Source organism: Olea europaea, chromosome 10 (genome assembly GCF_002742605.1).
Source record: "Olea europaea var. sylvestris chromosome 10, O_europaea_v1, whole genome shotgun sequence".
Classification (NCBI taxonomy): Eukaryota; Viridiplantae; Streptophyta; class Magnoliopsida; order Lamiales; family Oleaceae; genus Olea; species Olea europaea.
In genome coordinates this window covers 31,650,479-31,662,652 of record NC_036246.1, presented here as the reverse complement: position 1 = coordinate 31,662,652, position 12,174 = coordinate 31,650,479, and the positions used below count along the sequence as shown (strand labels likewise).

The following is a 12,174-nucleotide window of genomic DNA, read 5'->3' as shown; positions in this document are numbered from 1 at the left end:
GGGGGGGGGGGGGGGGGGGGGGGGGGGGGGGGGGGGGGTAATTGATAAGCCCCCAATTAAGCATACTTATTCTAGAAGAATCAAGAAGAGTGGAGAAGAGGGAGGCAGTAACAAATTTTGTTAGAAGGGAAGAGTGAGGAAGGCAATTTGGTTAGTAGTAGCCTATAAATAAAAAAGGGTTGGGAAAGGATAGTTATGCAAAAACAATATTTCAGTAGGAGTGTGGGAAAATACGGCCTCTAATGGCTGCCTTTAATTCTGTCTTTCTTTTGTAATTCACATTTCCAGCAATACAAGCCTTCATTTCAGTTCTTTTCCTTTGTTTTTCTCACATAAAATTGAGAGTATCCTGGGCAGTACTTATCAGCTGTGTTCATAATATGAACTTAAAAACATACATATTTTCTCTGTTGGAAGATGAGAAAGAACTATCATTTATATGGTAATACAATGATATTTAGCAAATATCATTTTTTCATCTTCATTGTATAGATACTCAAGCTATATTTCCAATGCAGAAAATCATTGCCTTTACTTATAGAAGAAACGGACTGCTCGTGGGCTGCAAGTACCGGACAGTTGACAAAAAGTTTTGGCAGGTATGTAGTCAATATTTACTCGAGAAACTCAAGTTGGGATGCATTTGATCAAGACCAAGTAATTATTATTTTTTGATTAATGAGTTGAAATGGTGACTTGGAACCAGCAAATCAGCACTCTTTGAAGTTAAATCCTTGTTATAGTAAATCTAAAGTGAAAAGTGATACAATTTCACAATTCTGTTATTAAAGGTGTCAAACAGCATTGATCCTTTTCCATATAAACGAAGAGTACATGAAGAAAATCCTAATGCTGATTGTCTAGATGAGCGATCAATGAAATCTGTATAAATAAAATATTTTGGTGGTGAAAAGCAAATGATTTCATTCTGGGTGTTGACGTGATACTTTCGAATTTGTTGCTTGTAATTTTCAGGAAAAAGGTACTGAAAAAATATTTTATGGACTTGACAATATAGCAGATGCAGACGAGATAATTATTGTAAACACTTGAACTCTTGCTATTAGTGCATAGGCGCACCTCTGTTTTATGACCTGATTATTATAGTTTGACTTCTATTATCATCATAGGTTGAAGGTGAAATGGATAAGCTGTCAATGGAAGAAGCTGGTTTTTTCAATTGTGTTAGCGTTCCTGATGGTGCACCACAGACAGTTTCCCTCACAGAACTACCATCTTCAGAGAAGGTTTGCTGAATAAATGGAATTAATTAACTACAAGTTTGTGCTTCATTAAATTATCATAGAGTTTTTGCTTCTTGATGCTTCATACTTCTGTTTTCATACGTGCTCCTTGCACCAGGATAACAGATTCCAGTACCTATGGAACTGCAAAGATTATCTTGACAAGGTTAGAGCCCTTCATGTTTGCATTTCTTTAAAAGCATCTATTTTTTGTACAGAATAGACCATTTTTTCCTATGTTTGATTACTATCCCTATTAGGTTTCTCGGATAATCTTGGCAACTGATGGTGATATACCTGGCCAAGCTTTAGCTGAGGAGCTCACTCGTCGCCTTGGAAGAGAAAGGTTACAATGCACCAACTTATCGCAGTTCAATTCAAAGAAATCTTGCTGCACATTGCGTGTATCTTTTTTCGGTAGAATCTAGTTCTGGGCTCTTTTTTATTTAAAACAAAATAAGCACACCAGGCTATAATTACACAGATTTTATTCGAGTCAGTAAATAATTTATGCAATAGAAAAATCTGAAAAAACTTGGTATATTAAAAAAGTTCTAAGGTGATTGTATTGATGATCTTTATGAACAAAGATATCCTGGGTACTCCATCCAAAAACGTGATTGTGCTTTTCTTCTTTTAAGTTGACACCTTTGTATCTCGTTTTTGACTCCTTGATTGCCTCAGTTTTTTTTCCCCTCAACAAGACATGCACCTTTTCCTTTTTGTAATTGTCTAAGTTGTCCTTTTCTTTTGATGATCATTAGATGCTGGCAAGTAAATTGGCCGAAGAAAGATGAGTTCAACTCTTTTAAAGATGCAAATGAGGTTGATACTTGCTCTACTCTTTCTCACTTTATACTGTCTTTTACATTTTTTTCTCCGCATAGAGGAAGGAAAGGAATTGCGTGTCACTATTTGAACCCTTCAACTTTTATTGTTCGAATGCCTGCAACTTTTTGGTATTCCAGACCTGTTTATTTCTGAGAATCAACTTTGGATCTGGCAAACATTTAGCAAAAAAGATTGAATGGGAATATGAGAAAAAATGACAGTATCATAAAATTTATTTTGCTCTGATGGCAAAGCATCACAGCAAGGTTTAGATCTCTGCGAACGTTTTTGTTTTTGAGATATTAGGCAATGACAAGAAAGAATGCTGCGGCACATTATATCATTGGAATTATATAAATTTATTGTTGTATTGGTGAAAGGTTAGTAGTATGATGGGACGAAACGAGATCTCACCTTGTGCCTTCTTGGTACGTTTGTAAGGAGCATAAGGTGGGTACTGGATTTTAGTGTTAAAGAAGAAAAATAAGTTAAAATCTTGTATTTTATATTGTCTTATACAGTGATGCGTACCAAACATGCACTAGTTTATGCCCTTTTTCCCCGTACATTCCATATAAGGGAAGTGCTACATGTACATAATTATTTACATAATGGTGTCCATAATTACATGTGGCACTGGATCCAATCTTTAATTCAAATCTCACACTTTCACATCAACAATCTGATGATTGTCACATCACATTATGGACAATATTAAGTACAATAATTATGTACATGTAGACTTTTCCTTCCATATAATGATTTGCTCTTACACTACATGGAACTGCTTAAATCCTGAACGGTTATTGGGGCTGCATTACATATGGTCATCGAACAGAAATTTATTTTTGTCTTATGGGTTCAGGTTCTCAAATATCTAGGCACGGATGCTTTGAGAGACGTGATTGACAAAGCAGAAGTGTATCAGACACACGACTGGAACTAATCAGCTTGATTTATCTACGAGCTAGTACGTCTACGCAGTATAAGAGGAGGATTCACCAGTTTGGTCTAGAAATGTAATGCTAAATGTTTGTTGTGTAGATTCAACCACGAGAATGTTGTGGTATTATTTTCTGCATCTAGGAATTTTCTTTTGGGCTTTAGCATGGAAATCCAGGCGATCGGAAAATAAAAAAATGGTTAAGATATTCAAATCATTATGTGTCTATATACTGGTTTATCAAGAATAGACAAGAAATGCTTGATGAAAGATTCTTGTGACTCGTCTTCTGATTGATGCAAGGCAGGAGAAAGTTCGCATCTTTTAACTGTAATCAGGGAGAAAGTCTCGATTGAAATCTAAATTACGTTTTTATCATAATTATTTTTTATTTTTTATGATACAGGCTCCGTTGTATTATTTTAGTATCTTATTGAGACAGCCTTGTATTTATTCCTTTAAGGTTACAAGAAATAATAATTTTAATTTGAAATTGAGAGAAATTGCTCGATTGATTATAAAAAATAACATGCCTATTAGAAAAGAAAAATAAAAAATAAAAGTAGGAAAGGAAAATGGCAGCTCCTCCCCTTTGCTTCGCTACATATCAAAGCAAAAATATACGTTGAGGAATTTTTTATATGCGGAAATGATTAATATTAAATGAATGTTGGATAAATATGTTTGTACAGAAGGGGGGTGTACCGAACTGTGTCCCCCCCTCCCTCCCCCCAAACATGCAGGCCCTATGTGTAATTTAATAATTTAAATCGAGGTCCTATTCAAATGATGTGAGTAGTGGGTAAAAAATTAGGTAAATGACTATATATGTGTAGCACGGTCCATAAATGTTATACCTTAATAAGAGCTGTATTAGACATAGTTACCTTAATAAAGACTGTTGTTCACATCATCTTGTCTAACATGTTCGACTCTAAAAACATGACGACTTCAATTATGTTGACGTATGTAAGTCTGAACTATTCAAACTCGGGTATGGTTTAAATTGAATTATGTCTTGGATTGATTCGACATTATAGGTGGGTCATGTAGAGGTTGAATAACTAAATCAACAGCTTGTGTGGCTGACTCTGGCGAGCTTCTCTATTTTTTTAAATTTTTTTTTTTTTGGTCTTTAATAAAAAAGCCGCTAATTAAAATAAATAAAAACGGCGTTCAGTATAACTGTTTCAAGAACGAGGAAAGACCCCATCCCGCCAAGCCCAACTGTTTAGAGAGAGAAACACACACTCTCTTTCTATCCCTTGCTCTCAATTCCAAGAAACCATTGTTTTTGGCAGAAATTCATCTGCAATTTCACCTCCTTCATCACACGAAATCATCTTTTCGGCCAAGACCTGCTGGAATTTCAATTCACAATTTCAAAAAATTTCTTTTTATTAACAGAAATCGAATGGAAGACACCTCTAAACTTCAAACCAATATACAAATTAACCCCATTCAATCCCATATGCCAAGAATGTCAGTAGAGCTTTCTGCAGAAGAACTTCTCAAAGAACAGAAACTCCCTTTCCCATTCTTTAGGCCATTGTCTCAGAGAAAGGAGAATACATGGGTCATTTCTCTTTTTGTGATTCTTCACTTGATAGCCTTTGCTGCCACAATGATTATCAATGACTGTTGGAGCAACTCTCATGGACTGTGTGCGCTCAAACCCCTAGGGAGGTTCTCCTTTCAGCCCCTCTCTGAGAATCCCCTGCTTGGTCCCTCAGCCTCTGCGTAAATCCTTTTCTGCTTTTTCTTGGATATGAAGTTTTGATTTTCTTGAATCGATACATTAATTATGAGTTTCTTGAATAAATCTACTTTGAGTTTCCCTAATCAACTTAAATCCAGGTTTATATATCGACTTGTTGTTAATCGTATTAACTTCATAAATGGGTTGATTATGATGTTTTCTCTCTCTGTTAACGTGCATTTCATTTTAATTTATGTTCATTTGGGATTATGAAGAAACTGTGTGAATGCCATTATCTGTGTTTGGGCAAGGAAAACAAGTACAATTGTGTTTATATTTTTATTACATGAAAGGGAAGGATGGTTTTGTTGATTTCATTATTTCTACTAGGGGTTTCTCTAGGAAATTTGGGTATTTTCGAGTAAATCACTAAATCTAGAAGTTTTGTCTACGAGGGTTAGCAGAAAGATATTTTCTATTTCTCAAGAAAAATTTCATGGATTTTTTCAACACCTTTTTTAGCTTGATTTCTATGAGGAACAATTTATTATCCGTGAATTTTGAACATGGTGAAGTAGTTTCCAGAATATTACATCTTTTTTTTCATCGCGAACTTGAAAGGCCAGCTGAATTAAATTGCTTATTCTGAATTCTGCTCCTATGATGCTAAGAATTTTGGCATAGAACTGTTTCATTTGATAATCACCACTTGTGCTTCACTCCTATGATTAACAGGATCATGATTGCTTAGCTAACAGAAGTAGTCATAGATCTTAATGAAGCTTTTCCAGTAACCATTTTGGTTCTGAATGCTAAAACTGGTTTCATTTTGGACTATGCTTTTGAACTTTTACAAATGTATCGGCAACTTTTCCTTCAAAAGCTTCTTTGATTTTATATTCAAAAAGTGATTGGCACCTTTCTCTCTGTATCCCAAAAATTTTGCATAGTCCCACCTTTTTCTTATATTCGTCTGATCTATTATAGTTGTCGAGTGGCAAAACTCTCCTGCTTATTTTGCTGCTTCTTCAAGGAAAAAAATACGTGATTTACTTACAAGAGCTAAATGGGTCTCATTTATCTCATTGAGCTTAATAGTAAATACATTTGTTCAGCTAAATTTCTATTACTGAGATACGACTAGGCTTGGAAGTCCTAAATTCAGATGGATAAAAGTACTGATACTTCTTTCTGCTACTGTAGGCTTGATGAAATGGGGGCTTTACGGCTGAGATATTTGGCAAAAGATCAGGAGTTTTGGCGTGTTTTCACGAGCCCATGCTTGCATGCAGGGCTTTTCCACCTTATAATCAATCTCTCTTGTGTAATATTTGTTGGAATTCACCTAGAACAAGAGTTTGGACCGTGTAAATTTTCTGTATTTATCTAATTATGGTTAAGAAAATTAATAACTAGATTTTGAATTCCTTCTCATTAGTCTCTTATCGTTCCTCTTCAATTTTTTTCTGGGCAGCAAGGATAGGGGTTATCTACATACTTTCAGCTCTTACCGGAAGTTTGGTAGCTGCTATGTTTCTTCAAGATAGACCATCAGTTGCTTCCTCTAGTACGTTGTTTGGATTGCTTGGTGCAATGCTATCTGCGCTTATCAGGAATTGGAAATTTTATGCCAAAAAGGTCCTTGATATTTCTATGGTAGTGCGCTCTCTTTGCTTTAGGCATCTTCCCTCAGACAGATAACTCATCCTTCATTTGATTGCAGTTTGCTACTCTTGTAGCTTTTTGTGCAATCTTGATGCTAAATTTCGTCCTTGGCCTGATGCCGTACGTCAACAATTTTTCAAACATAGGAGGATTAATCTCGGGTTTCCTTCTTGGTTTTATGCTTTTATTCAAGCCTCAACTGGGGAAAATGTATCAAAATAAAGGCGGTTTATTTGAATATGATGTCAAGCATTCTGTCAAACTTAAGCAGAAGCTAGACAGACCAGTCTTGAGGAGTATTTCTCTTGTCATCTTCAGTCTTCTGTGAGTTTATGTTCTTATTCTACTATTAACAGTTTGGCCTCACACGAAAACTGATGTCTCCTCATTATTCAGACTTGCAGGAGTTATTATGGCAGTAGTTCAAGGCATAAATATGAACAAATATTGTGCCTGGTGCCAATATATTGACTGCGTTCCCATCAAATGGTGGACCTGCGGTAGCAAAATGACTCATTGTGAGGTATGGCAGAAATGAACGTACAACTCGTAAAAGAATAAATTATAAAGACACTGCGTAAACTAATTAAAATGCTTAAAAAACAATGGATTGGAATGGAGCTTATCCTACTTCTGTGTCATTGCAGACAATGGCAAACTCGGAGCATTTGACACTGACTTGCTCCGGCAATGGTAAATTCACCGTGTTCCCTTTCGTCAGCTTCTCACAAGCAAGGATTGAGGACCTCTGCAATCTTATATGTTCGTAAAAGATTGTAAGTTGTATATGGACAAGCACGAGTGCACACAAATATGCCATTGAAGGATCATAAAGTTGTTGCATGTTTGACATACTGAACTAAACCGTATTGAATAGGATTAAAGAAAGAGAAGTTTGTAAGTTCTACTTTGCAATACCGTGTACAAAAAATACCTTTTCGTCCAATCCGTGTTCTTTTACAACTTGCAATGAATATTTGTCTGTGGCATAGAATGCTTAATTCTCTTTAGTCTATATTCAAGTAATGGGCCTAAAGCTTGATTTATAAGTATATATGATATAGTTTTTCTTGAAAGAACATGCATATAGCTTGGTTTATACATAATATTTGATACATAGATGAGACAAGTATTGTAATCATCTTTCTTAAGCTCACTGTTTTATTGCTTGGTCTATACATAATATTTGATATATAGATGAGACAAGAAAGCTGTTTTAGAACTTTAAACATCTTCATTGGCATTATCCTGACCCGAGAACGTTCTTCGGTGCAGGTTTGATACAAAATACTAAACAAGAGTTTAAACTATTTTTCTTTCTTAACATGTTTGTCTAGTTCATTACCAACATTACACGTGATTGATGAACAAGGTTTTAATTTCATGTAACTCCCAAAATGATCAACATCGTCGTCACACGACTCCCAAAAGATAAATATTGGATCCGTGGTCGTCATTTTTTTTTTTTTTGTGCAACTCCCACAGTCTGGGAAAACAACGTAAATAATTGGATAAAAGCCCCTTCTAATTATCACTGCTTCACGATTGAATTAGCTGCTCTTCTCAGCCGATATTGTTGAAGGTAGTGTTCCAAAAACCTTGTCCCAGAGTGAGGAAGTTATACCAAAACCTTTATTCTGGATACGGAAATGATGATTCAAATGGTATTTCTGCAAAACATAATAGTCAGATCTCTACAAAATGATCATTTAGTTTTTAAGACAAATACACACTTCTCCCAAGTTGCTGTACAGTGGTGCCTTTCAACTATTAACTATATAATATTGAATTAAATTGACTAAAGTTGCTCTAATATCTGTATTTTTGGTTGTAATCTACATGAATGAGATTCCGTAACTATTAAGGCTAGCAGCTTTCAGCTTAAGCTGTTGATACAATCAAATATGCAAATTATTACCTTCAGACTTTTAGGTACGACACTGGTTGGCTGCCCGTGATGCAAATAGTAATGGGTTACATCGTACATTACACAACCCAGTAGACCACCTCCAAACACAGCAGGAGTGATAGACGGGGTAGACATGAATTTTATCAAGTTCCAGAACTGCAATTTGCATTACAGGAGAGAATTTAAGCAAAAAGAAGTACAAAAACTAATGAATTTTGTTTGAGGGATGGATCATACTGGTACACAAAGAATAGCAGTTGCAGTGGGAGGGAAAACAAGGCGTTGGCCATCCATTGGGTGCTTATGATGACAACCATGAAGAAGATAATGAATGGTGTTTCCCCTAACAAATCACTTGAAATTATTCAGAAACATAGCCGGAAAAGAAAAAATAAAAATGAAGAGAAGAAGAACTATGGTAATCTAGTAGGTAAATGTTGCTTAAAAGTCCACACACACGGATAGATGAGAGAAACCAAGGGAAACAGAGAAAGTAAAGCTTACCAATAGCTCTTTGTCTTGATGTGGAAAAGGAAGCGATGCAGAGTGTATTCTAGCAAAGTCCACACAAAAATGCCAAATGCCATCATCAATGCTACCTGCAGAATGGTATGGCCCATCCAAATGGACATCAAAACGAACCAGCCGACAACTGGGAGCCAAATGAGCGGGATTACATACCACTCTGTACGCGTCAGAAACTGTTTGAAGAGGAGTAAACGATTCAGTAACTTGCAACATTGCCATAAGTATGTTGAGGAAAACAAAAAATCTGTCAATTCTTCATCAGTTAACGAAATGATGATAGTGTTTAATGGATACCTCCCAAAAATCACTTTCAAAAAATCGGGGGCCTTCTTTGCTGGCAATTGGCTGGTGAACCCATTCCTGATAAGCTTCCCCAAGATGGCCAACCTGTAAAATTTCCATCTGAATTACAAATTGGAAAGTGAGAGTGACGGAAATGGACACACAAGAACAAGATGTCAAGCAAGATAGTGGACTGCAAAAGAAAATACATATACCGAAAGGATTAAATTTTTGTGTTTCCCAGTAAAAAGGTTTAAGAAAAAGCCAATATTCAAAGGTTGGCAAGATCAAATTAAAAAAAAAAGAAAAAAAAGACGTGCTATAAATCAAGAAGCGTGGTTCCATGCAAAGAATTTGCATGAACAAGATCCATTTAATGTAGAACTTGATGAAATTGCTTCAATAGCTAACCTGGAAGACAAGAGGCTTATTAAGGTCCACGGTAAAGCCTTGTGCAACCATCTTGGTTCCTCAAAATGTAACTACTGCAGAGAAAGAGAGAATTTGAAGAGGTAGGCACGTAAAAAAACAAAAACAAAATGTCGTAAGTACAAGAAAAATGCCATAAAAAATAGATCAATAAACTTCATTATTGTTGTTTCCAAACTAGTTTCTCATGAACGAATATGCTCATCAATTTTATATTCTCGATCCTGCAAATAGAATAAATTCATTCTGTCTGGTAAAGTGTCTAATTTGCAACCCATTTATTCATACCGATCAAGTTGTCTGCAGTAAAAGATTCCCACTACATAATTGAAGATAGTGGATTGTGTGAAAATGCACATAACTACATGTGACAAAGAAATGAATTTGCATATAGTAAGGGGGGAAGGCCCACAGGAAGTTGTCGAAAGTTTAATGCACGCGCACTCACTCACTGATTTACACAACATAACAATCCTTTCAATTTATTTTGCAGTTCATAATCAAAGGGAACAAAAGGATTAACATCATCAATACCAACACCAATCCCAAAAATTTTCTTCATAAAGAACCCAACTTTTGTTCAAAATTTAAATATTTCTTATCAGAAATTAAGAACTCATAAAATTCCCGGCTTATAATCTAATATATACAACAATGTACTTTTGCACTGCGCCGTCAAATGACAAATCTATATGCGAAAACCCACAAAATTTCTGCAAAAAGAAAAAAAAAAAAAGAAAAAGAAAAAGAAAAAAAAGATCTAGTATGTCATATGAAATATAAGAAAATTGCCAAGAAAAAATTAAAGAAAATAAAAACACTAACCCAGTATAATGCTGGTCCAATCTTTCAATTTAAGCTAAGAGGTTCTCGCTCTAAATTACAAACGCCACAAACAAAATGCGCCACCACTACGGAGGGTTAATGGTCAGCCGAATTTTGGGTAGACTCACACTTGTGTGAGTATTGCTGTATATTTATGGACGGAGAAAACTAAAGTAATTATTGGATGATCGTGGCCGCAGATCCTGAGCCAATTGGCTAATTCGCTTTGGTTTTTATTAGCGAAGCTGACAGATTCATATGCATTTCTCAAATCTCGTCATGCGATTGACACACGATGAATTTAGGTACGTCAGATTTGATGAACTGCTTTACAGGGTTGTGGTTTGGGCCCCAGAAAAATGTTTTTTAAATGAAGATAATGAATATTGTAGCCCTTGTTTGGTGGTCATTATTTTTAAGTGGAAATTGTAGAGAACGTCAAAATTTGTCAAGACATTTACAAAAATGTAACTTTTTCTCTAGCATTGCAAAAATGCCAATTTTAATCATATTTGCCCTTGAAACTAATTTCAAATATCCCATATGTCCTAATTAAACGAGATTTGACAAATGGAAGAATAATACCAAATTCAGTGTCAGAAGAAATTGAAAAAAAAAAAAAGAATAGAGCAAAAACCACTATGCAAGCTCCAATCCCCCATTCAAAGAACCCTAAATCTCTCACTCACTCTCTCATTTCTCTCACTGAGCCATCATCGAAAAACTGTCCGTCGTCGATGGAGTGAAGAAAACTAAGACGACGACCACCATGAAAATGATACACAAAGTCTGTACACCCTTACTTTGTCTCGAAAATTGCTGAACCCATTCCCGTAAACCCCTAAAGAAACCGCAAACTTCCCACCTTTTTGCCGTCGAAGACCACCCTAAAATACGACGACTGTGAATAGAACCACTGATGACGAAGGAATACTAGAAAAAGTGCAAACTGAATCTATTATTCTAACACCCAATCGACTGTGTGATTGTAATATGTTCACTTGGCGTCGGTAGCTACGAAGGAGAAGGCATTTTCAGGCCCTAAAAAGGTGAACTTTCTTTCTAAATTTCTGGAAAAAAAAAAAGGATTTTGTTGCATTTGGTTTTCATTTCAATATCCAGTAGTGTTGGCGGGTTTATTAGCAATCCGTTAAGGGAAAACTTTTGTAGATGTATATTTTGATTTATGCTTTGCAATTGGCTTTATTGATTTTGCTATGCTGCTTTATGGTATCTATATGGGTAAAAAATGCTGTTACTCGTGTTGGTTTATGGTATGTATATGGTATCGATTGTGCCAAGGGCGGGGCCATTAAGAGTCCAGTGTAGGCACTTGCCTACACTGAACGAGACCTAGTTCATTTTCAAAAATCCTGTGAAGACTTGCCTGCACTGAACCAGACCCATTTCATTTTCAAAAATCTTGTGAAAAGTGTGAAGAAAATCCTCCAATGTGTATATTAGTCTCCATTGCAGCTTCTAGCATCTCCAAAAGAACCATAGAATTCAACAACCACCAAATTTGCCACGTCAATCTTTAAATGTAGGTTTGATTGGGAGATCCTGCTTCAGTGAGTACAAAAATGAAGTCTTCAAGTTAAATAATGTTGTATTACGAGCTCTATAAACTCTATAATACCACCCATGTAAAAAGACCACGATTTAAACTCCCAAGGCTCAAAAGAAAGGGGCAGGAGGTGGTTCCTCTCGGTGAACTTGTTGGCTCCAACCTAACATTCTCTTCCTTGTTTTCTACAATTTTTTTTCCTTGCTCATTCTTTAAAGCTAGAGAATGATTTGGTTGGGGGTGAGGTGGAAG

General features: G+C 35.8%; 3 protein-coding genes across 11 annotated transcripts in view; 2 read left to right on the top strand and 1 right to left on the bottom strand.

The window, feature by feature from the left end:
- LOC111401845 (primase homolog protein-like) overlaps positions 1-3,416 on the top strand; it is a 12,101-nt gene extending 8,685 nt beyond the window's left edge. For 2 of the 3 annotated variants that reach the window (XM_023029784.1, XM_023029782.1), the window contains 7 exons: positions 519-599; positions 976-1,041; positions 1,131-1,247; positions 1,363-1,410; positions 1,505-1,590; positions 2,009-2,069; positions 2,941-3,416. In XM_023029784.1, coding sequence (XP_022885552.1) covers positions 519-599; positions 976-1,041; positions 1,131-1,247; positions 1,363-1,410; positions 1,505-1,590; positions 2,009-2,069; positions 2,941-3,021 — 540 coding nt within the window. In that variant the 3' untranslated portion in view covers positions 3,022-3,416. Of the gene's footprint in view, positions 1-518; positions 600-975; positions 1,042-1,130; positions 1,248-1,362; positions 1,411-1,504; positions 1,662-2,008; positions 2,070-2,940 lie in introns of all 3 variants that reach the window. The other variant, XM_023029783.1, reaches the window with a different exon arrangement.
- Positions 3,417-4,239: 823 nt separating this feature from the next.
- Positions 4,240-7,533, top strand: LOC111401842 (RHOMBOID-like protein 8). The gene is made up of 6 exons (XM_023029774.1): positions 4,240-4,758; positions 5,921-6,084; positions 6,192-6,355; positions 6,441-6,706; positions 6,779-6,905; positions 7,030-7,533. Exons 1-6 carry the CDS (start codon positions 4,433-4,435, stop codon positions 7,150-7,152), a joined length of 1,170 nt encoding a protein of 389 aa, XP_022885542.1. The 5' UTR covers positions 4,240-4,432; the 3' UTR covers positions 7,153-7,533.
- Positions 7,534-7,594: 61 nt separating this feature from the next.
- LOC111401843 (dihydroceramide fatty acyl 2-hydroxylase FAH1-like) lies at positions 7,595-10,694 on the bottom strand. 7 transcript variants are annotated; one of them, XM_023029776.1, is made up of 8 exons: positions 10,356-10,685; positions 10,191-10,243; positions 9,513-9,586; positions 9,114-9,221; positions 8,796-8,992; positions 8,529-8,634; positions 8,301-8,447; positions 7,595-8,052 (listed from the first exon to the last, which is right to left on the bottom strand). In XM_023029776.1, the coding sequence occupies exons 3-8, from the start codon at positions 9,561-9,563 to the stop codon at positions 7,933-7,935; spliced, it is 729 nt and encodes a 242-aa protein (XP_022885544.1). In that variant the 5' UTR covers positions 9,564-9,586; positions 10,191-10,243; positions 10,356-10,685; the 3' UTR covers positions 7,595-7,932. The 7 variants fall into 7 exon arrangements, with proteins under 7 accessions (XP_022885544.1, XP_022885546.1, XP_022885548.1 ...); XM_023029778.1 differs by having other exon boundaries at positions 9,513-9,583; XM_023029780.1 differs by having other exon boundaries at positions 9,114-9,206; positions 10,356-10,683.
- Positions 10,695-12,174: the final 1,480 nt, after the last annotated feature.

Bases quoted from the DNA above. Each gene is read 5' to 3' on its own strand.
- LOC111401842 (XM_023029774.1), top strand. From the start codon at position 4,433: ATGGAAGACACCTCTAAACTTCAAACCAATATACAAATTAACCCCATT. The intron at 6,085-6,191 runs GTAAATTTTCTG...TTTTCTGGGCAG, and splicing joins AGAACAAGAGTTTGGACCGT to CAAGGATAGGGGTTATCTAC. The intron at 6,906-7,029 runs GTATGGCAGAAA...GTGTCATTGCAG, and splicing joins GCAAAATGACTCATTGTGAG to ACAATGGCAAACTCGGAGCA.
- LOC111401843 (XM_023029775.1), bottom strand. From the start codon at position 9,563: ATGGTTGCACAAGGCTTTACCGTGGACCTTAATAAGCCTCTTGTCTTC. The intron at 9,222-9,512 runs GTTAGCTATTGA...TTTGTAATTCAG, and splicing joins ATAAGCCTCTTGTCTTCCAG to ATGGAAATTTTACAGGTTGG. The intron at 8,635-8,795 runs GTAAGCTTTACT...GTGATTTGTTAG, and splicing joins ATCAAGACAAAGAGCTATTG to GGGAAACACCATTCATTATC.